Source organism: Rhinatrema bivittatum, chromosome 1 (assembly GCF_901001135.1).
Source record: "Rhinatrema bivittatum chromosome 1, aRhiBiv1.1, whole genome shotgun sequence".
Lineage (NCBI taxonomy): Eukaryota > Metazoa > Chordata > Amphibia > Gymnophiona > Rhinatrematidae > Rhinatrema > Rhinatrema bivittatum.
In genome coordinates, this window is record NC_042615.1 from 340,775,777 (window position 1) to 340,799,562 (window position 23,786).

Below are 23,786 nucleotides of genomic sequence, written 5' to 3' on the forward strand. Positions count from 1 at the left end.
ACGGAATAACTAAAACCAGCACAAGTCTGTGTAGTGCTAATCACCGTTCTGCCTTTTTCGAAGAGGTTTTTAGAAAATGTTTCACAAATATTATGCAAGAATCATTCGTCTCTCTTTTAAGGGTTGTCCTATTTCTATTTCAGTTTGGGTTATGCCTTTCCACAGTAAGGCGTGGGATTAAGGAGTGAAGCTTTCTACGGTTGTGTTTTGTTTCATCAGATTTATAAATTCCATCCAAAATCAGTTTCCTCTCCTCTCTCTTTCTTTTTGCCATGTGTCTCCCTCCATTTTCCTATCTTCCCAGTTTCCTCACTTCAGTTTGTTTCCATCTTACTGTTTCTTTTGTTTCTCTTCCTTTGTCCGTCGATCAATTCACACATAACAGTATGTATTTAAAAACTGAACAAAAGGCTCTTTCATAATATCAACACACATCCCTTTAAAAAAACAAATATACAACTCAAAGAGAGTATCAAGTAAAGAATAAATAAGACAGCAATTAGCAGTGAGGGATTCAACTGTGTGCTCTTTCCTGAGTTTCTTTTTTTCTTTTTGTTAAAATTACTCATTCGATTCATTTTCATTAGATTCATTTTCTTTCAACTGGGGAGGAAATAGTAGAGAAGGCTGAGAAGGAAAGACATGAAAGATCCCTGCAGCATGAGACAGATGTTAATAGATAGCAGCCATAAGGCTGGGTATGGGCCAAAATCTTCAGTAGCCAATCGTTGCTCAGGAATTTTTCCAGTATGCTATCATTTAAATAATGTACATATTTCTTATCTCTACCATTTCTTACATAAATACATATTAACACCGCAAAACAATATGTGCTTGTGACCCTAACAGAAGTCTGGAAAATTGTATTTCATAGCCAAGTTCTTTAAATCAAGGATTAAAGTGGACTTGCTCTCAATTTATTATACTCTTACCCTTGATCAGGAAAATTCAGTACCTCATGTAATAATGTGCATAACTATTGTAAATGTATAACAACAAAATTAAGGAAACTTACAGTATATATATATATATATATATATAAGAAAAATACTATTAGGCAACTATTCCCTATGAACAACTGAGAAAGGAAGAAATAATGTGACAACTCAGATTCAGTCCCAGCTAGAGGCACTTTAGAGTTTATATCTTGAAATGACTGTCTGATGTACAAGTACGGGAAACCTATAATGCTCCTGTCACCATCCTGTTCATTAACACATTTAAAACTTGATATGAAAATACTGTGTGCTATGTAAATATTTAGTGGGGGGGGGGAGGAGGGGGGCTGGTTCTCCTTAGGGTAGAAACACTCCAGAGAAAGGATACCAAAATGGTGCCGGGTTTGTACATCAAAAGCCCTATAACATTAGATTTAAGGACCTGAACATGTATACTCTGGAGTATGACAGCCAGGAGGGGAAGGGAATATGATAAAAACATTCAACTATATAAATACTGTCCAAAAGGAACACAGTTTTGTTGTTCTAAGGAATCATGGTATGCAGGGGCGGCTCAAGGCAATCTGCTGCCTGAGGCGAAGGATGAAATGGTGCCCCCCCCTCCCCCATGGCCCGGTGCAGGTGAAATCACCGAGAGCCAAGGCAGGGGGAAGGCAATGGAGGGTGAAGTGACTTGCCCAAGGTCACAAGGAATGGCAATAGGATTTGAATCCTGACTTCCCTTGTTTGCAGTCCACTGCTCTAACCACTCAGTTTTTGGGCCTCAGTCTTCGGCATACGCACTGGGGGGCACTGGAGAAATGTTTAATGGGGCAGAGCGGCCTTTGGCCACCCCACCTCCTAGGTCTAAAAATAGAATTCCTCCATTCCCTATTGCCTGCCTCCCATCCTTCTCTAGGATCTGCCCCCTGGGGGTGTGAGAGCTTGGTGAATGGTGGGAGCCTGTGTATGTGACACACTCTCTCTTAGGGCTGATACAAGGGTATTAGATGCCCTAGACAAACCTTACAGCCTTTCATTCCCCCTTCCCTCCCCTCCCAACATAATTAAAACATACACATTCTTTTTCATTTTAAAATGTATTAACTTTCCCAACCTAAAAAGGCAGATTGCATATGGAAAATAGACATTCAAAGTACAATCTTCTGAAGTAAAAAAATCACTTACAACAACACATATTATTCAGGCATACACTGCAAAAAACACACTTAATAATAATAGTTTAATAGACTTAATAATCTACCTTTCTCATAGGAATCAAGGTGGTTTACTCGATCCCATATGTTATCAGGCCTATGGTAAAGTGCACTGGGTGTGGACTTGGCCCACAGAAAGTCAGGAATAAATTGAACTACAATTCCAATATAGTAAGCCTTCCATATCATAATTGCCAGCACTCAACCTATGAAAAAGCCATACTGCAAATATTATATCAGGCCCTAAACACCAATATACCTCCTATTAGGGAAACAGATTAAAGCCAGGTTGTTGTAAATCCCTACACAGAAACTACATGCTAGCAGAATACCTTCCTCAGTCACACAAGAAGAACACAATAGACTCACCAAATACAGAATAAAGGGATCATAAAATATAAATTGAAGCATGCACACAAAAACTGAACTGGAAATCACAAGAAACCAACTCTCAGGGTCATTCATCAAAATGTGTTATGGTGTTAATGCATGCGATAGCATGTTAACGCAAGCAATAATAGCACTAGTGCATGGTGCAAAAGCAAATTTTGGGAAGGGATGAAATTAGGGAAGTGTTTGGGTGGGAGTTGTGAAAATGAGGGGCAATATCGCACTGTCTGATAGCATAACACATGCTATTGCACAGTTTTAATGCTGGAAATAAGTACACCTTTTTTCCTGGTGTTAAGCTGTGTGATATGACCGAAATGGCTATAATGCAATTCGTGATAAATTTTTTTAATTGCATTTTTGCCATTTCTGGGCTTGAGAGGGGAGGGGAGTGGGGAGGGACAGAGAGAGAGAGAGAGAGCCTCTGGGAAGGTCTTCCCAGTATGCACCTATTTATATGTCTTATACTGGAGGTGAGGTGTTGGTGGTGGTTTAGGGTTTAGGGGCCAGTTTTTCATGCATTATGAGACGTACGAACAGCACAGTACCTCGGTGAAGATTTGACTTCATTTGGAGTGAGGAAAGTCTCACAAAGCTGAAAATTAGTACTATGTTATCTTGCCCTAGCTTGATGGTACCCTGTTATAGAGTCCATCAAGCTAGTGCAAGAGAACAGTAGAAATGTCATCTTTGTGAGACTTTCCTCACTCCAAATGATGTCAAATCTTTCAAATCTTCACTGAGGTGTACTGTGTTGTTCCTACATGAGAAACTGGCCCCTAAACCCTAAACCGCCATCGTCACGTCAAGCTAATAGCTGCCCCTCCTATAGAGATATAAATATTATAAAGGTGTTATAGTCAGTCTCTCTCTCTCTCTCTCTCTCTCTGCACTAAGAAAGGATATATATATTTTTTTAATATCAAAATTAGTCTTCACTGGATAGGAAGCATTCGGTTCTGCTACTAAATGGCCACTGTTACAGCTCCAACAATATGTAAATGACCTTTTAGATGACCCATGTTTTATAATTAGCTATGTAATGGGCAATGGAAATGTAATCGTCTGAGGGCAAAACGTATAGTAGGACCTTTTCTATGAACATCACCAACTCTAGGCTCAGAGAAAGAGAACATGAGGGAAGAAGTATGCCAGTTATCAAATTGTGTCGCATAAGGCGAGCTATGTCTCGTGTCCCTACCCAGAAGTATGATATAGTTTTATTCCTGGGGTGGTCTGTTATCACGGGGAGGTTAACGAACAGGGTGACCTTCACCAGTACATGTTACCAAATCTTCTGAACTTGTCTGCGTGTAAACAGTAGGATCGCCTGTCTGACTGCCTGAAATACTGCGACCTGCAGATGGTTTTGTTTTTTACACAGATGTGCCCTAATATTGCATTAACACTACGACCCTCTTGCCCACACCAACCCGTTTCTCACGGGAGAGCCTCCCCTGGATTTTCAGCTTGTGCTGCTGCCCTCTCGGTTCCCTACCACGCATCCCAGGAAGGGGCAGCCTGCGCGTGCCATCCCATGCCCCGCGTGGCCAGAGCGCTGCCGCCGCCCCTGCCTGGGGCACGCGACCGGACGGGAGGGCGTAGCAGGAAAGGCGAGTCAGAGCCCCGTCAGCCCCCCGCCCGAGCATGCGCGATTTCCGGGAAGCTGCGGGGCTGCTTTCCCCAATCGCCCCCTCCTCCCCGCGTTTCCTCTGCAAGTGCCCCTGGGAACTCGGGGGGGGGGGGGGGAGCTCGGCGAGGAGCATAAATGCAGCCATCGGAGCCCGGGAGAGGCACAACTCGGAGCATCCGACCCAGAGACTCCCACCAGAGCAGCCACTAACCCAGCTCCAGCCCCAGCATGAAGAGCCTGATGATGAGCCTCCCCCTCCTGCTCCTCCTGCTCCTGCCCGCGGTCCGTGCAGCTCCCTTCCAGGGTAAGAAGCAAGAAACACGGCGCAGTCCCTATCTGCTTTCCTCCCCTCCTGATATTTCTTCTGCTCCTTCCATTCCTTTTACCGATCTTATTTTACAGCTCACAGCCTGTTCTTGTACTATGTCAGCAGTGTAGTAGATATATATGCAGTCTCTATCTCCAATATATAAAGCTATTAATTGTGTATGCTTCTGAACTTTTGAGGCATCAGTTATTGCTCTGGAAGGCAAATTCCAATCCCATGGACCTCAAGCTATGCAATCAAGAACACGTTCCATTATCTTCCTTAATGAATGGTAGGGTGGGTAAAAATGCAATATCATTCTTTCCCCTTTGGATGTTTTCGTTTTAGTCTGGGGTCAAAAGATTTGCTAGCAAATCATCCACTTCAGAGATGCCTTCATTTATGCATCTGAAACTGAGACTTCAATAAAGTACAAGAAGGAGGCATTTTCTATTTAAATAAAAAAGAAAGATAAAAGGAGTTCAAGGAAAATAAGTCATGATGTGAAGCTTAAGAGAGAAAGGCTCAAAGGAAATATGAGAAAATTCTCTTTACTGATAGGAGGTTGGATGCCTGGAATAGCATTCCAGCAGAGGTTGTATTAGCCAAAACTGACCGATTTAAAGATTTCTTGGGAAGGTTACAGAAGATAGTGGTAAGAATAGGGATGGTGAAAAAGGTTAGGTAAAGAAATGGAGGGGGGGGGGGGGGGTCCTGGTTATTAGATTAGGTATGAAAACCTGAATATTCAACTACTCACAACACAAGAGAGCAAAACATGGGAGCTGACTAAGCCGAGTTGCATAAAGTGGTGGTAGGGCTGCATCAGAGTTCGACAAGAGGAGACAAGGAAAACCAACAGACAGTGGCGGCAAAGCTTTGATACATTTTCAAATTTAATTGGGGGAAGGCCCTGTTTGCTAGCATGAGCTTCAGAATTTATTTTTTAAGATTATTTATTTATTTAAAAATGCATGGTCCGCTTATCAAACTTCCCAAGTGGTTTAAATAAAATCATACAAATATCCATAAAACAGTAACATAAAACACACTCTGACTCATCCTACTCTGGGCTGCACTTTCCAGCTAACAGCAAAAAAGACAAACCAAGTGTATCCTGAAGGTGTCAAACATTTAGAGGTGATAGCTGAAAGATATCCTTAGAATAGTGTGGGCAGGGGCAACTGGGCAAACTGGAATGGCCAACTGTCCCCTATCTGCTGACATTTACTTTAATACTATGTTAATAAGTATTAAATTAGAAAGCCACAACTTAAATCCAGACTGTGAATGTAATACTTCCAAAATCCAAAACATACTCACTTTGTCACCAGTTTCACGAAGAAAGTAATACAATAGTGTAAATGCTATAATTTATTTAAATATTATCAGGTGTATTTACAATACATGATTGTTTAAGAAAAGGGTTATCAGTATGATTAGACATGCAGTATTCAAGAGTAAATATCCAAGGACATTTGTAGTTAAGACTGAAAAAGTTAATCATTTACCATTATAGTTAATAATTTATGCTTATGGTACATTTTTTTTTCTCATCCAAAGATGCCAGTGCAAGAACAGAGCTGCGCTGTCAGTGTATAAAGACAGTATCAGAATTCATCCCCATCAAACAGATTGCTAATGTGGAACTCATCCCAGAGGGACCCCACTGCCCTACAGTTGAAGTCATGTAAGTATCTGTAGAGGAATCTCTTGTGGACCAATTCTTTACTGGATTAAAAATATAACTGATAGCAGCACCTTCCTCTGGACATGCCACCTTAGTAATAATAATATTTCTTTCCTTCTCCTCAGTGCTAACTTGAAAAATGGCATGCAGGTATGCCTGAATCCTGAGGCCAAGTGGGTGAAGATAATTATCGACAAAATTTTAAATGGGTAAGTATCTTTTCTCTTTCAGTGTATTCTACACCATAATGCTTATTTATATATAATACTAATCATAACAATTGAAATTCTAACCTAACAATTACAAACAGGTCTGCACTTTCAATGAACTGAAATAATAAAAAGAATATCACTAATGTGTTCAGGCAGGAGTGAGTAAGTTTGTTCATCTCAGCAGGGAAGCAGGGAGTGATGTTGGGTTACTCTTTGAAAGTGGTGGGGGTGACCTGAGGCATTGTTTTGCTTCCTTACTAACCCATACAAATTCAGACCAGCCTTTACGAGATAACCATAAGATGTGCTTCTTCATCTTCTTCTCCCGTCCTATCTATTGGGCACTGACTGCAAGTTTAAGGAATGGTTATCGGCTCTTGATGTTGGTTCAATATGTCCTTGATGTTATCTATTCATCTCGTACATGGTCTTCCTCTGTTTTTCCTTCCATTTTGTCATTCTATGTAAGTTTTTTGGGGCAGCTTGTTTCAGGGCATTCTTGTAAAGTGGCCAAACCGCACAACCTGTTGTGGTCTGTTATACTGTAGGACTGACTGCAAGCTTACAGAAATAAAGAATGCACAATATGTAGAATAATAAAGAAGGAACGTCACCTGCTGATTGTACAAAACCGGGAATTTAGGCTACATTCAGCTTTTGTGTGGTGATCTCCTAGTACCACTGTTATAAATATTCAAAACTAAGACTAGTGGTGGACTAGTGGATTGACCCAGAAGATGCCCACTAGTGTAAACATCTTTAGTTTTATAGTAACTCTGCTATCCTCTGAAGTAGGCATCACTGAGATTAAGTGACCTGGGGAGGTGGGGGGGACCTTGCCCGCATATGTTTGCTATCTTCCCTCATTCAATATTTATCCAGGAGCTGCCTGTACCTTCTGATATCATGTTGTGTAAATAGTTCCTGTATATACTGCCTAAAGGCCTGATTCACTAAGATTGTTCTCTCAGTCTGTGTCCATGAGGAAAAATCTTGATGAATCAGACCCTAAGTTGCATGTTCACAGTCAGGTACAACTTGTATACCACCTTTGTCATTCACTGCAATATTATATCTGAAGAACTGCATCACCTAGTTCCAGCACCCGTTTAGTGTTTTTCAATTTGCAACTGTTAAGCATCAATAAGGAAAGCAATCATTAGTTTTTGTTTTCTAATATACAATTTTCCATATAAACTGTGTCTGAAAGTGCTTTATTAACTCCAAGAGTACACAGCGCAGTCACTTTTTACAGACTGGGAACAAGAAGTATGCATCCATGTGTTTTCAGCATGCTCCTGCCCACTCTCACTGGAACATAAGAAACGTGCTAGTTGCTGGGAGAAAGAAAACAGTAGTAGTAGAAGTAGTAGTAGAGATTACATTTTTTGGTGCAGTCATGCAAAGGGGTTGAATTTTTGAAATTTGTGAGCAGTAGTGCCAGTCATCAAGGTTTCAGCCCTGGCTACTGTCCATTAGAGCATCTCTAATAAATATTCAAAATTCAATAACCTTAAAAACATTTTTAAATTAAGACAATGTAAACATAAATCTTTCATTCACTCATCTCATGCTTGGATCACTTTGAGTGCATATACAGCGTTGCTCTCTGCTTCAACGGCAGGGGGAAATGTGGAAAACAGGATTTACATTCAGACAACATCCAACAAGGCATTGGTCTGTGCAGTCTGGGTAAACAAGCATCTGGGTAATGTGCTTGATGCAGCGGTTTCTACCCTTAACCATTAAGCCTTATGCTCACCTTTGATGCAACTCCAACATTACTCTCTGCATCAGTGGCAGGGGGTGGCAGGAAACTTGAATCAAACAGTTACCAACAAGGGCCCTGAAATTGGTGGTTGGTGAAACAGATACGTATGGAAAAATAAGAGTGGGAGCTTGCTGGGCAGACTGGATGGGCCAATTGGTCTTTTTCTGCTGTCATTTCTATGTTCTATGGATCAATATTCAATCCCTTTGCATGTGTGCTACGGTGTGTCCAATACATACACATCCTGATTTTCAAAACATTTACATACTTGAAACTGGGTTTTATTTATTTATTTTATTTACTTAAAATATTCATATGCCACTCAATATCTACAGCTCTGAGCAGCTTACAGAATAAATATTAATTAAATTAGTGCAAACAAACAGATTGTAACAAATTTTTAAAAAGTGCAGTTAATGTTGGCAAATGGCTTATGAAAATTGCTGTGATAAAATGTGATATTTACATGCATAATTCCTTTGAAAATTCTATAATTTTTTCTGTGTAATGTGTTGACTGAATTTACAAGGTCAGATCTTGTAACACTGTGTTTTTGTTGCAGTGCATCCAGCAGTCGTTGAAGAAAAAATGAAGGAAGAAAAGATGCATCAAACCTTTCAAATGAGACACTGAATCGCTTTAATAAATAACTACTGTCTTATCTAACAAGAAACTGTGCTCAAGATCCAGGGACACAACAGCTTCAGGAAAGACTGGATTCTATATTTGGACTACACTGTCTTTTAGCTTATTGATATTCATTTTTTGCACTTATTATGGGAATATAATATTATTTATGATTTTATTTGCAATAATATAAATATGGGTGATAGTTTGGTAATGCACTCTGTTCTCGCTGATGGCCTTACACTGAGTTATGGTATATGCTGCATGGAGTCTAAGTAACTCATCCTTTTCCAGTGCACATATCCTTTCCCTGCAGGGGATACATGCTAAAAGAAAAAAATTTGAACCAGAACCTGGGGAGTTTTGGAAGAGGTATGAAACAGAAAAATAAACTTCTGTATCAGATTACATGCAGATTGTGAGGCATCTGTGAAATGTATTCGTGTCACCAAAATCATACTTAGATCCTGAGAAAAAGGAAGGATTGCACTTTAACTTACCATCTTTGATTTTACTTTTTGTCAAATTCAAAGGACAGGAATGAAATGTGAGACTCACGTTCTATGGTCCTTCTTCCTTACAATCCCACTGCTGACAGGATAGAAAGAGATTTGTAGTGCATAGCCTGCCAGGAGCAGGGATATTCTGCACTCCACAGCATGTTCTATGTGCAAACTTTGAGCTCCACATTATAGTGGCAGAAGTTGTGCAAGAATAATGACTCTCACTGCTGCTGAAAAATACTAATTTCTGACCAACTTTTCCAACAGTCTTGCTCTCTTTCCTCTCCCTTCTGCTCCTCCTCCCCTACCCCGCTCTGCCAAAAATTCCTGCCTACCCTTGGGATGTTTGAAGTATGGCACACGTATGTTTGTTTAGAAGATATGAATTGCAGTGATTTTGTCAGGGTCTGCGGGTGTTTTCTGCTCGCAGACTGAATCATTTCAGGATTCTTTGCAGACTGTGATGTGATCAGACCAGCAGATGAATAATCCAAGACTGATGGCATTTGAGCTTTCAGACATCTGAAAAAGGGATCTACATGGGTTTAAAGCTCATGATAACATCTTTGTGCAATAAAAAGCATCACAGCCCTGCAAAGAATTCAGGTTTCTCCTGAGTGAATCAGGCTCCTTGAACTCTGCACTATTAAATAATTTATGTCTTTTTAGATATTTATGTCATTTTTGTTCTGTGGCATACTGTCACTTTTTAAACAGAAAATGCAAAACTATAAATGTTTTTTATTCCCTATTTATAAATAATAAAAAAAGACCATTTATTATTTATGAGCATAAATTTTCTAAGTTAAAACTTTGTATCTGCTCGATTAATCTATTTTGTCTTTTTGAAAATAAATAGTTTAATAATAAACAGCTTTGAGCAGTGGAGTGATTTTATTGACTTCAAACACAACATATTGATTGAAACCCTTCACACTACACTTTGGGTTCTGGCACTAAGGAAGATTATGCTGGCAGTACAGAGCCTTCACATCATATCAACTGTGCCTCCAAACTACTTACTAAAGAGTACCATGATTTTTAAACTTGGTTTTACCTTTGCAATACTTCCATTTTATAACTTCAAAAGGTGCAGAACTGGAGAACCTGCTTCAGGTTCCTTATCCATTGTGGGCTCTATGCATTCAAATTCTTTTTTTTTTTTTTTTGGGGGGGGGGGAAGGTTCTGGAGGGTGAAGAATAGGGAAATAACCTGAATATCGATTTTCATAAAATCAGATATTCATTCAGCAGAGAAAGAAACTACATGCCAGAGCCTGAAAAACAAGTGTGCAGGAGGAATCACCATACTCCATTAATGCTTTCTACTCTGCCCAAAAAACATTCATCTTTCCCGATACGTATACACCTTCTATTTGTTCTGGCAGACTTCAGACCTGCATACATTTACTCCTACTTCAGGCTGAGATAAGAGTGGGTTAGAACAGGGGTGCTGAAACGGTCCTTCGCCCCCCTCCCCCCCCCCCCCAGCCAGTCGGGTTTTCAGGATATCCTCAGTGAATATGCAAATATTTCTCATGCATATTCACCAGGGATATCCTGAAAACCTGACTGGTTGGGGTGGGGGGGTGCCAGTAGGACTGGTTTGAGCACCCTTGACATTAGAACATCACTGTAGTCACAAAATTCCCATTACTTCCTAATGGAATCATTTTGACACTTTTTAAACATTTTTATACTTGGACAACATGGGAAACATAATTGGAAGAAACCCTCTTCATTTTCTCTAGGAGATAACACCTTAAAAAAAAATTGAGGAAACTTCCACTATTTTTAAATACCGTATTTTCGCGTGTATGCCCCGAACCCAAGGATAACCCACACCCTTATATAACCTGCAAAAAATGGGGGTCTATGTATGTAAGTTTGTGTATACCCCGCACCCGTGTACACCCCGCAAATGTTTGCAGGTACAGTATGAAAATCGCCACATGCTTTCGAGGAGTACAGTAATCTCACACAACATGTGACGTCTCATTTCCTTTGATCACTTCTGATTGCTTCTAACGAATGTAAATTTGTGTATAATCCGTGGGTTATATACACGAAAATATGGTTCTGGTGAAAGGTTTCCCTGCAAAAGCTGCTTTTAAAGGGCTATTGCTGCTTTTCCTGCAAGGGAAACTTTTGGTCTGCCTTAAAGCCCTCATACATACAATATTTTTGGTTTTGTAATTGAGTTCATATTGGGGTAGATTTTAAAAGGGTTACGCGCATAAGTTATGCGCGTAACCCTTTTAAACCCCCCCTGCGTGCGCCGCAAGCCCCGGGACGCGCGTATGTCCCAGGACTTGCTAAAATAGGCAGTCTGGGGGGGTGTCCGGGGTGTGTCTGCAGTCCGGGGCTGTGGCTGAGTGCCCCGACACAGCAGCCTGTGTTGGGACCTGGCCAGCCGGTGCGCGCAAGTTACGCCTGCCTCAATCGAACAAGGTAGGGGGGGATTTAGGTAGGGCCGGGGGAGTGGGTTAGATAGGGGAAGGGAGGGAAAGGTGAGGGGGGGATCCAAAAAAAGTTCCCTCCGAGGCCACTCTGATTTCGGAGCGGCCTTGGAGAGAACGGGGAAAGCCATCGGGGCTCCCGTTGGGCTCGGCGCGCACAAAGGGGTGCACATGTGTGCACCCCTTTGTGCGCGCTGACCCCGGATTTTATAACATGCGCGCAGCAGCGCGCGCATGTTATAAAATCGGGTGTACATTTGTGTGCACCGGGTAGCGCGCACAAATATACCCCGTACGCGTAGGAATTAAAATCGGCCCCATTATATTCCTTAACAATTTTTAATTAGAATTGTATTTGCAAAGAGTTGTATTGAAAATGCTTAGATATGAAGTTTAAATATATTCAAAAGAACCCTGATGCAGTATTAAGGCCAATAAGTGTTTCTCAACCCTGCCCTGGGAAATTAATTAAAATCTTTCTCATGCATATTTATTATGGATATCCTGAAAACCTGATTGGTTAAGTGTGCCTCTAGGAGAAGATTTGAAACACTGCATAGCTGACTAATGCAGTCTGAAGAAATGCTGAGGAGATGACAGCTGACATTTAAAGGCAAACAGAAGCTGAAGGGTTAAAGATGATGGAGCTGTCTCAGTAAAAAAGAAACCTTCTTTGTTCCATTAAAGATGAGGGCCAACTGTGGTCAACAAATTGGGTGAAGGTGAGGAATAGAAGCTGGCTTCAGAGTAGTAAAAAGCAGGCATGTGATGTTTATGAAATGCTTGTTCATCCTCGATGCACAGTGCTGCTGATAACACAATGAGAGCAATGTGGTGTGCAAAGTAGATAAAATACTTTCTATTCATATTTTTCTTTCAGTATGCTTGTAAACAATCTTCTGCTAAGGTCTGTGGGCGACCACTGACTATGTTCTATCCGAGAGGCTGCTGTAGTAATCTTGTGGTTTAAACCACATGGGCCAATGGGTCCTGTGGGACATGCCACCCCACATGATTCAAACAATAAGGCAGCTGCAGTGTGTCCTGCAAACAGAATGTGGACCCCCTCGCCCGTGCACCTTTGCAGGAATAGTACATCCAAGTCTTCCTTAAATCCTGTTTCTTTCTAACAAGAATGACAGATATCTATTTTCCTTTCCTTTTTCCTTTTACCCCATTGATTACTATGGTGAAGGGTTACTACAGTGTTGCTATCCACATTTAAATCATGAAGGTTATTGACCAAAGTATGGGCAAATATTTTTGCCTTCTCCTTTTTCTTCAAACTGACATCATGACGGGAGCACTTCCTCCACTCATATCCAGATGGTGGTGATGATTTAAGAGCAATTCTGCATATGGGGAAAGTAATAATGAAGGTCACGTTTCTAGTAATGGAGCAAATAATGCAGTGAGGGGCGGATTTTAAAAGGCCCGCGCGTGTATCTTATAAAATCCAGCGTACTTTTGTTCGCGCCTGGTGCACGAACAAAAGTACGTGCTCACGTATTTTTTAAAAATCTGCCCCTATGTGTGAATATGAGCTGAACCTAGCTTAAAAACCCACTCGTAGGAGATTTATTCACTTTTTCTGAGGCATGCTGGGTCTCTGAGCCACAATATTTACATATAAGATATGATTATTTTTGTTCAGCAAAGTCGTCAACTTTCAACTGGAAAATGTCTAAAGTCCTGAACTTGAGTAAATCATGCCTGTATGACCTTAAACAAGTTATAAGTTAGACTGCAAGATCTTTGAGGTAGGAACTATAGAAGTCTGGAAATTATCTTGTACACAGTACTTTATATCCTGAAGATGCTATACAGAGGGCAATTTACCCCCCAAAAACAATTTCCCCCATGTAAATAGGCTGTCTGAAAATGTTCCACCCTGTATGCATGTAAAAGTCTGTGTTTTGTTCCATAATGTGCATGTTTTTACCTGTATTTTTGTAAAGGCATTTATGGGGCCTGGTTAGGTCAAGGGAGGAAATAACTCATGTAGTTTTGCATTTTCACCATGACACATGTTGTTTTTCAGGGAAAAAATATCTGCAGAAGAAGCAAGTGCAAATCTCAGTGAGTATTTTTTTTCCCTAGGTAGTTCTCAAAGGGAAAGCACACTCAGACTTTCCCTTTGAGAACTAGAGGTACAAAGACTGTGGTAAAAAGTATCCACCAACTTTGCAACAATGTGTACCATTTGGAAATTGGACCCAGAAAACAAAACGGAAGCTGATCCAGTTGTTTGTGTAGCGGTAAAGATAACAAGAATCGGATGATGGAAAAAGCCCTTTATTAAAATTTGCCCGACTCTGGTCGAGTTTCGCTCTTTTATCGAGAGCTGCCTCAGGGGCAACTAGAAACAAATATATAAATTGTTAAAAAATGAACACATAAAAAATTAAAATCAATCAACAACATATATGGGTATACAGACTCCAGAGATTAAATAAATCATAACACGAATGTGTGTTGACATCACAATGGTAAACAGAAATGATGCAGAAAAGGAACACAGGGCACAATATGTGTACAGATGTGAATAAATAAGACACCAGTTATAAACCGCAGCGTCTTTAGTTTGTTTTGGCGCGGTAGAGGTTTCTACTTCTCGCGATAATTCATATAAATACCCTGTCAGACGGCTTCCACTATCGACAGCGGCTGAATTCTTGATGATACACTCCACAGGTATGGGAACCTTTTCGAGGTTTTTCAAACATTCTAAATAATTTGGCCACATCTCAGGGCTCTGTTTTTGTATTATTTCCAATTTTTAGGTACGTACTGATTCATATTTGTCACGGCTTGCAATTGTGGATATCTAGCAGTTTAGAACCTAAGCAAATGTTGAGTCGGTGCTGGCTACTCCTTTATCCTCATATGTTATTTAATAATGTTTTACCTGTTCAACCCTCTGAAAAGCAGACATTGGCGATTTAAACATTGGTTATATGTTTTTAATAGGCATATTAGCTACAGTGTCTGTTTCTCTTTTTGGTGCGAACTCAGCCGCACATCGCTATTTTTTAAGCACTAAGGGCCGGACTTTAAACGGGTTACGTGCAGATTAGTCTCCTTGCTTCCCTGCCTCTGAGCCCTTCCTCTAGTCCCTCATTTCCTTCTCAACCCATGCCCCTCCCCCTCTATTCCTTTCGGTGACCCAACCTTCTACGTCGAGAACTCTGTGCCCTCTCGTTTTCTTCCCCCCTTCATTATTTTGTAATCTCTTTATATTATGCCCTTTTCTGTTGTAATTATCATGTTGAATTGTTGTAATTAGTTGCAGTTTTTTAATTTGCCTTTTGATTATGTTTATTCGTTCTTTCTTCTCAAACCTGCACTCTCGTTGCCCCAGTTGGCTTTGTTTTCCCCTCGTATGGTAATGTCATGTAGCACCAATTGTGAAGATCACTTCATTCAGTTTGCATCGTCAAAACACCAATGGGAATAGTGTGACTAAAATACACAGAAAAAATGAATACTAAAATTATGACAACATGCCGCAGATTGAATTTATGGAAAGGGCTAGTTACAAATGGCAGTGAAATGACATGACGATTTGTGAATGTGGATAAAAACTGAACAGATAAATAATCTTAACTGACATGCTGTTTATATATTGAACGAAAGAAAATCAGTAACAGTAGCATGACTATGGAAACACGTGGGGGTACATTTTCAAAAACAGCGCGCGCGTGCGTACTTTTGTTCGCGCACCAGGCACAAACAAAAGTACGCTGGATTTTATAAGATACACGCATAGCCACGTGTATCTTATAAAATCTGGGGTCAGCGCGCGCAAGGGGGTGCACATTTGTGCAACCTGGGCGCGCCGAGCCCAGCGCGCGCTGCCTGTTCCCTCCAAGGCTGCTCCGAAATTGGAGCGGCCTCGAAGGGAACTTTCCTTCCGCCTCTCCTTACCTTCCCCTCCCTTCCCCTACCTAACCCACCCCCCCGGCCCTATCTAAACCCCCCCTACCTTTGTCAGCAGATTTATGCCTCCCTCCGGCAGAGTCCAACCACACGGCATGACCATTTCTAGACCGTCTCAGTCCTTTGAACTAATTATCCACCATTCTGAGATGGATACTTCGCTGAGCTGCCTCCACAATTTTCCAATACGGCTTTATAGCTTAGTAAGTCTATGAGGTGAAGACCAAGAGCATTGTAAAACCTTGCTCCAAAGCCCAGTCTGTCTGTTTCATAGGACCCAAATTAAGGGTTACCCAAAGTTCTCTGTGCACAATGTGTCAGCATCCAGGATCTTCCTGGCTGGTCCATAAGCGATCAAGCTGCATAGTTCCTTCATACCGAAATGATATCCATGGGCGAAGACTTCACAGGAATAAAATCCAACCTTCTACAAAGTCCATGACAAAAAAAACACTCTGATATTGCCATTTTATAAAGAAAATTCTGCAGCCCAGACAATCCACTTCAGATAATACCACATATCAGCATTTGAAGTCTAAGCCACCGCTCGATCTCTAATAAAAGAAAAGTCATTCTCCTGGCTGTGAATCCAAAGTATTTACAAATTGCTTTGCAGTCTCCATGGAGTCATAGATGTGGGTTTCATTTTGCCATGTTACCTTCAACTGGGCTGGATATTGCAGCATGAAGGCGACTTTATGGTGTATCAGTTTCACACAAATCGGAGTAAAAGCTTTGCATATTTTGATTTTTAAGAAGGGGAATATAGTTGGTACAATTTTGTATTGCAAACCAATGGAGCATAACTCTCTATTGCTCTACATCAATTTTCATCCGCATCATCTCCGAAATCACCTCCCAATTGGATAATTCTTAAGTATTAAATATATCTGTTCTGTGAAGACAGATTTTGTTTGACATGTAAAAGAGCTCAGTGCACATATAAAAGAGCATATAACGCAGTGCGCATATAAAAGAGCGTATAACACAGAGCGGCAATGGCTTTTATTGTTCAAGGAAAATTCAATGAAGATTGATTGGTATGTGTAATATGTTTTTCTCATGTGGCTTCCCAAATTAGGGCTCTTTTGTCTAGACATTGGCACATTCTTAGTTTACATTCTGTTTTCCGAGAGCCCCCGCTTTTTGCATATACACGCAGGAAAAGCTTGAGGGACAATCTAGTCCGTACTTCTATATTGCAACCTGTGATACTCACTTTGAAGGACATCGCCGATGTGGCAATTGTACTTTTTGCTCAACCACAATTACAGGCACCATTGGATTGATCCTCAATCGGATCGCTATATATACCTTTGGGTACCACGGATTGCAAATCAACATTTTTATTTATTTAATTGTTTGTCCATGTAAAAATGTTTACATAGGTAGGACGAAAAGGATGATTCATACGAGATTAAGGCTTCAGAGGCGATCCAGGTAACTACAGACCAGTGAGCCTGACCTCAGTGCCAGGAAAAATAGTGGAAAGTATTCTCAAGATCAAAATCATAGAGCATATAGAAAGACATGGTTTAATGGAACACAGTCAACATGGATTTACCCAAGGGAAGTCTTGCCTAACAAATCTGCTTCATTTTTTTGAAGGGGTTAATAAACATGTGGATAAAGGTGAACCGGTAGTGTATTTGGATTTTCAGAAGGCGTTTGACAAAGTCCCTCATGAGAGGCTTCTAGGAAAAATAAAAAGTCATGGGATAGGAGGTGATGTCCTTTCGTGGATTACAAACTGGTTAAAAGACAGGAAACAGAGAGTAGGATTAAATGGTCAATTTTCTCAGTGGAAAAGGGTAAACAGTGGAGAGCCTCAGTGATCTGTACTTAGACGTGTGCTTTTCAATATATATATAAATGATTTGGAAAGTAATACGATGAGTGAGATTATTACATTTGCGGATGATACAAAATTATTCAGAGTAGTAAATCACAAGTGGACTGTGATGCATTACAGGAGGACCTTGCACGACTGGAAGATTGGGCATCCAAATGGCAGAAGAAATTTAATGTGGAAAAGTGCAAGGTGTTGCATATAGGGAAAAATAACCCTTGCTGTAGTTACACGATGTTAGGTTCCATATTAGGAGTTACCACCCAGGAAAAAGATCTAGGCATCATAGTGGATAATACTTCAAAATTGTCGGCTCAGTGTGCTGCAGCAGTCAAAAAAGCAAACAGAATGTTAGGAATTATTAGGAAGGGAATGGTTAATAAAACAGAAAATGTAATAATGCCTCTATATCGCGCCATGGTGAGACCGCGCCTTGAATACTGTGTACAATTCTGGTCGCCACATCTCAAAAAAGATATAGTTGAGATGGAGAAGGTACAGAGAAGGGCAACCAAAATGATAAAGGGGATGGAACAGCTTCCCTATGAGGAAAGGCTGAAGAGGTTAGGGCTGTTCAGCTTGGAGAAGAGACGGCTGAGGGGGGATATGATAGAGGTCTTTAAGATCATGAGAGGCCTAGAACGGGTAGATGTGAATCGGTTATTTATTGTTTCGGATAGTAGAAAGACTAGGGGGCATTCCATGAAGTTAGCAAGTAGCACATTTAAGACTACTCGGAGAAAATTCTTTTTCACTCAACACACAATAAAGCTCTGGAATTTGTTGTCAGAGGATGTAGTTAGTGCAGTTAGTGTAACTGTGTTTAAAAAAGGATTGGATAAGTTCTTGGAGGAGAAGTTCATTACCTGCTATTAAGTTCACTTTGGGGGTCATTTTCAAAGGAGTTACGCATGTAGGGGGTCATTTTCAAAGGAGTTACGCATGTAAATGTGACATACTATCGTAGCAATTTTCAAAAGCTATTTACTCGAGTAAAGTGCACTTACTTGAGTAAATCCTATGGACAATTCAATGGCATATATTGTAGCAATTTTGAAAAGCCCACTTACTTGAGTAAAGTGTATTTACTCGAGCAAAAACCAGTTTTGCTCGAGTAAATGCTTTTTAAAATCAGGCCCTTAGGGCCTGATTTTAAAAAGCATTTACTCGAGTAAAAGCCAGGTTTACTGGAGTAAATTCACTTTACTTGAGTAAGTGGGTTTTTGAAAATTGCTACAATATATGCCATTGAATTGTCCATAGGATTTACTCAAGTAAGTGCACTTTACTTGAGTAAATGGCTTTTGAAAATTGCTACAATAGTAGCTACATTTACGCATGTAACTCCTTTTGAAAATTACCCCCTTAGAGAATAGCCACTGCCATTAGCAATGGTAACATGGAATAGACTTAGTTTTTGGGTACTTGCCAGGTTCTTATGGTCTGGATTGGCCACTGTTGGAAACAGGATGCTGGGCTTGATGGACCTTGGTCTGACACAGTATGGCATTTTCTTATGTTCTTATGTTCTTGGACATGGATGACCCCACCTGTCACAGATTAGCCTTCTGGTACAAATTATTAAATAAATATCAACCTGCTCTCCACTGGGAAATTATGGTGGATAGTTGGAATAAAGATTTAGGAACCACCTTAGCTCCTGCTTATTATAAGGGATGTTTCACACGTGCATTGTTTCTCTCCATACCTATTCCACTTCAGGAGATTGAATTCAAATTCTTGCATAGATTCTACGTAGCTTCTAGTCAAGCTAGTAAGATGCAAAACCAAGGGAGTGGGCAATGTCTTAAATGCGGTGACCCTCGTAGTACTCTCGGGCACCAGTTTTGGTCTTGTCCACATATTCGTTGATTCTGGAACTATGTGCATAAATATTTGCTTAAAATGTGTGGGATTTCTTTCGCTCGCAGTACTAAGGTGTTTCTCTGGGATGATAATAGGGGTATTTCATTTCCTAGCAAATATGTCCAGTCATGGTGTAGACTAGCGATTTTATTTTCCAAAAAATGTGTGTTGCAAAAATGGATTTCCCAAGACCCACCAACGATAACATAGTTTCGTAATTTGCTTCATCATACTTGTATTATGGATAAATACTCAGAGAAAATGTAATGGTTTAAAAAGAAAAGGAACTTTATCAAACGTTGGGAAATATATCTTCAATCTCTGTTCCCTGTGGCTTGCAATCTAATTCTCAATGACTTACTCTCTGATTAGTTTTGTTTTCTACTCTTGACTTTTCTGTGACACGCCTAACAATAAGTTGTGAAGGGTGGGGGGAGGGGAGAAGTGCAGAAAAATGCTTCCTTTCTTTTAGACTGATACAGAACGGTGCGCTCAGTTGAGCGCACCGTTTAGCCCCTATTTGGCCACGTGTTTTAGACATGCTATTATTACCCCTTATACTATATGGGTAATAGCGCATGGAAAATGCACGGGCAACCCCCCCTCAAAAACTAATAACGCTCATCACATGCAAATGCATTTTAATGAGCCTATTAGTTAGTCAAACCACACATTTTACTCTCAGAAATAACGCCTGCCCAAAGGCAGGCGTTAACCATAGACAGCACCAGGTAAGTGTACAGAAAAGCAGAAAAAACTGCTTTTCTGTACACCCTCTGACATAATATCATAGCGATATTAAGTTGGAGGCCCCAAAAATTAAAAAAAAAAAATCTGCCTGCCAGTTGGCTGGTTTGAAAACGGACACTCAATTTTGTTGGCGTCAGTTTTCCGAACTCGTGGCTGTCAGCGGGTTCGAAAACCGATGTTAAAATTAAGTGTCAGTTGTCTGACCCGCCGATAGCCACCACTTCTGCTAATAAGGAGGCGCTAGGGACACGCTAGTGTCCCTAGCGCCTCCTTATTAAAGCCGGCCCTAATTTAAATACAAAATTGCACACCCAGGAAAGGTGCATGGGCGCGCGTCAATAGTGCAGGTGCTCAACATGGAGCGCCGGCTCTCCCGCAGTTTTTTTTAATTGTACTGTTTGTGACTAGTGTGTTACTCTCTTAATAAAGTGAGCCGCCAGTTGCAGAACCACTGCTGGTGGGCGACTATAGTCTTTTGTGAAGCTATACAAGATTGCACTAGAATCATTGTTCGCTGATTATCTATTTAACAGGCCGATTCAAAAAAACCCACAGGAGAGCTGGCACTCTGTGTTGAGCGCCCACTCTCCTGATGCGCACCCAGGCACCTCTCCTGGGCGTGCAATTCTGTATTTAAATTAGGGCCAGCGCTAATAAGGAGGCGGTGGGGACACTTACATTATAGAAAAAGGGGTAATAATAGCACGTCTAAAATGCGCGGCCAAACAAGGTCTAAACAGATGCGCTAAACCGCGTGTATTGAGCGCACCGTTCTGTATCAGCCTGTATGTGATAGCACTGCACGACTATGTAATACAAAAACTTGAGTGTTGGTTCATTGTCTTTGTTAACTTTCAATGATTAATAAAAATAATTTAAACAAAAAATCAAAATATATAAAAAAAACAATCTGAGTGGGATGGTATGTAAGAGTAAATTGGAAATTCTTAGCCACGTTGTTAAGCCAATTCACAAACGTGATCAGTTGTTGTTCTGTAGCAGTCCAAATAAAAAATATGTCATCAATATATATTGACCAGTGTCAAATATTTTCAAAATATGAAGAAGAATATACAAAATTGTCTTCAAACGAGGCCACATATAAATTGGCCATGCTAGAGGCCATGGTAGCCCCCATAGTGATGCCATGATGTTGTAGATAGAAATCCCCTTTGAATCCAAAATAATTCCAAGTTAATGCAATCTTCGCCATATTGAAAATAAAACCTGACGGAATACGTTCTAGTCTAGAGCATTTTGATAATATATTCTGAATAGTGAACAAAACTGCTTGTTGTGGAATATTAGTGTACAGGAAACTAATTTCTAAAGTGACTGGAAAAAAATCAGATTGATGAATATAGATAGACCTGTTGTAAAATTGTAAGCATGTGTGTAGTGTCACGAATGCAAGATTTTGCCTGTTTGAATTCTTCCTGTAAAATAATATCAACAAACGATGATACAGGTCTAAAATAGAGCCTATGGAGGATACAATGGGATGTCCTGGAGGATTTTGCAACCGTTTATGAATTTTAGGAACTGTATAAAATTGTGGAATGACTGGACATTTTGAAATCAAAAAATTAATTTCTCTATGGTTAAAAAACCAAGTTCTCTTGCTGATAAATTTTTCTCTCTATCAGTTGTATATATGATGTCGGATCTTCATCTAGTTTAGTATAGAAAGTAGAATCACTCAATTGGTTCATTATCTTGGACTCATATTGTATTATAGATTGTACCACCACTGCTCCTCCTTTATCTGCCAGTCTTATTACAAGATCTTGTCTCTGTTGTAATTCCTTTAAGGCTGAAAATAATGATCTCGGAAGGTTATAGGATACTGGTGGTAGCTGCTGTTCCAAAAGATACTGATTTGAAGTATAAGGTTGATAAATGTTTGAATATAAGGATCTGGAGGTCCTGATGGAATCCATCTTGACTTTGGTGCTACAATAGAGCTATTGTTAGTTCCTGGGGCATTATTGAAAAATAAATATAATGGAAGTATATATATATATATACACATATATATATATATATTCATATATATATACACATATATATATATATATACATATATACATACATATATATATATATTCATAGTCCTCCCCTATTTAATGTCCCTGCTTTTCGCCCAAGTTATACAGACCCAATTCTCTATACTTGCTTCACCCATTTTATGTTTATCCAGGTTATTTCTACCCTGTTCATTGTTTTAATCCAGGTTACTTCTACCCTGTTCATTGTAAAACAAGACTTTGTCTCTGTTATTTTTTGCTGGTTGTAATGTAAACCGAAGTGATAATTAATCTTGTTAATTGAACCTCGGTATATAAAAAGTTATAAATAAATAAATAAATAAATAATCAGAAAAATCTATATAAATCAATCCTGCATTGAAATGCATTGTAATAATATGTCTGTACAAATGTAAGACTTTTATTAAGAATCAAAATCTCTGATTCTGAAAGAGGCTTACTGGATAAATTATCTAGGGCGGTTGGCATGCCTGTGATTGAGTGAATGCTCGTGTTTGTTGATTCTGATATGGTAAATGAAAACAATGTCCCCTATGTGGGCATCTCTGTTGGTGCTGGAAAGCATCTGTTTAATATTGATATTGGTCCGAATCTACAAGCAGGGGTGAATCCTGGCCAGTGTGTGTATCCTCCTCATCTGAACCATAAGATGAGTTTCCTGATGAATCCAGGAAAGATACTTTCTTTTTTGAAAATTGTTTTGGTTGTTCCCATGTGTAAATGTATCCTGATTTGTAATCCTGTTTGTCCCTGTGGACAGTATTTTAACACGGTTGATCAAAAAGTTGATTAATTGAAATCACAGACATGGATAGTGCTAATTTTTTTTTAAGTATATTCATTGTAGGTATCCTGAAAACCCTAAAGCCTGTGGAGTCCCCAGGACAGGTTTGGGAAGCCTTGTATTATATATTCAGTGCTTGGCATTTCATCCTATATCAACTGATATCTAGCCAATTATTCTGAAACATTTCCATAGATGCAATAACCAAGTACTTTCAATTTCTTTTTGGATTTTGTGGCAGTGATGTGCTAGCATATAAAAACAGGGGAATGCAGCATTTTATAATGCTTTCTATTGAAAACAAAATGCCCTAAGTTCATGATGTGAAGCGTAGCATAGGAACAGCGAAAACTTGGCTGTGGGAAAGTGAAAGTAAAGCTAAAGAACCAGTTAGGATTTAGTGGATCTGGAGATCATTATTTGCTATCAATTTCTATGATTCTATGAGCCTTATTTAAAAAGAAAGGTTTCTCATTCAATAAGGTTCTAAGCTTCTATGCTTCCTTATGCAATACTTCTTAATCTCTCTTTTCTCTTTCTCCCTTCACAGCCCTGCACTTTCATACCCTCTGTTCCACTCCTTAACATTTTCTCATACGCCTTTGACAAAATTGCCTTGTCCTCTACTACTCCTGCCCAACTCCTTTCTTATTTTCCCAAGGTCACACAAACAAGACATACTATCAAGTGACAACGGTTTGGGATCAGGTAACTTTAATTCTTTATATAGTTTTAATAAGATCCTTGCCATGGTTTTATTTCATATTCCTGTTGCTTTACCCCTCTCCCATTTAAACTCTTCA

General features: G+C 39.9%; 1 protein-coding gene across 1 annotated transcript; it reads left to right on the forward strand.

Moving 5' to 3' along the window:
• Window positions 1–4,208: 4,208 nt before the first annotated feature.
• Window positions 4,209–9,774, forward strand: LOC115090154 (permeability factor 2-like). Its single transcript, XM_029598904.1, has 4 exons — window positions 4,209–4,482; window positions 6,049–6,175; window positions 6,301–6,384; window positions 8,721–9,774. The coding sequence occupies exons 1-4, from the start codon at window positions 4,407–4,409 to the stop codon at window positions 8,737–8,739; spliced, it is 306 nt and encodes a 101-aa protein (XP_029454764.1). The 5' UTR covers window positions 4,209–4,406; the 3' UTR covers window positions 8,740–9,774.
• Window positions 9,775–23,786: the final 14,012 nt, after the last annotated feature.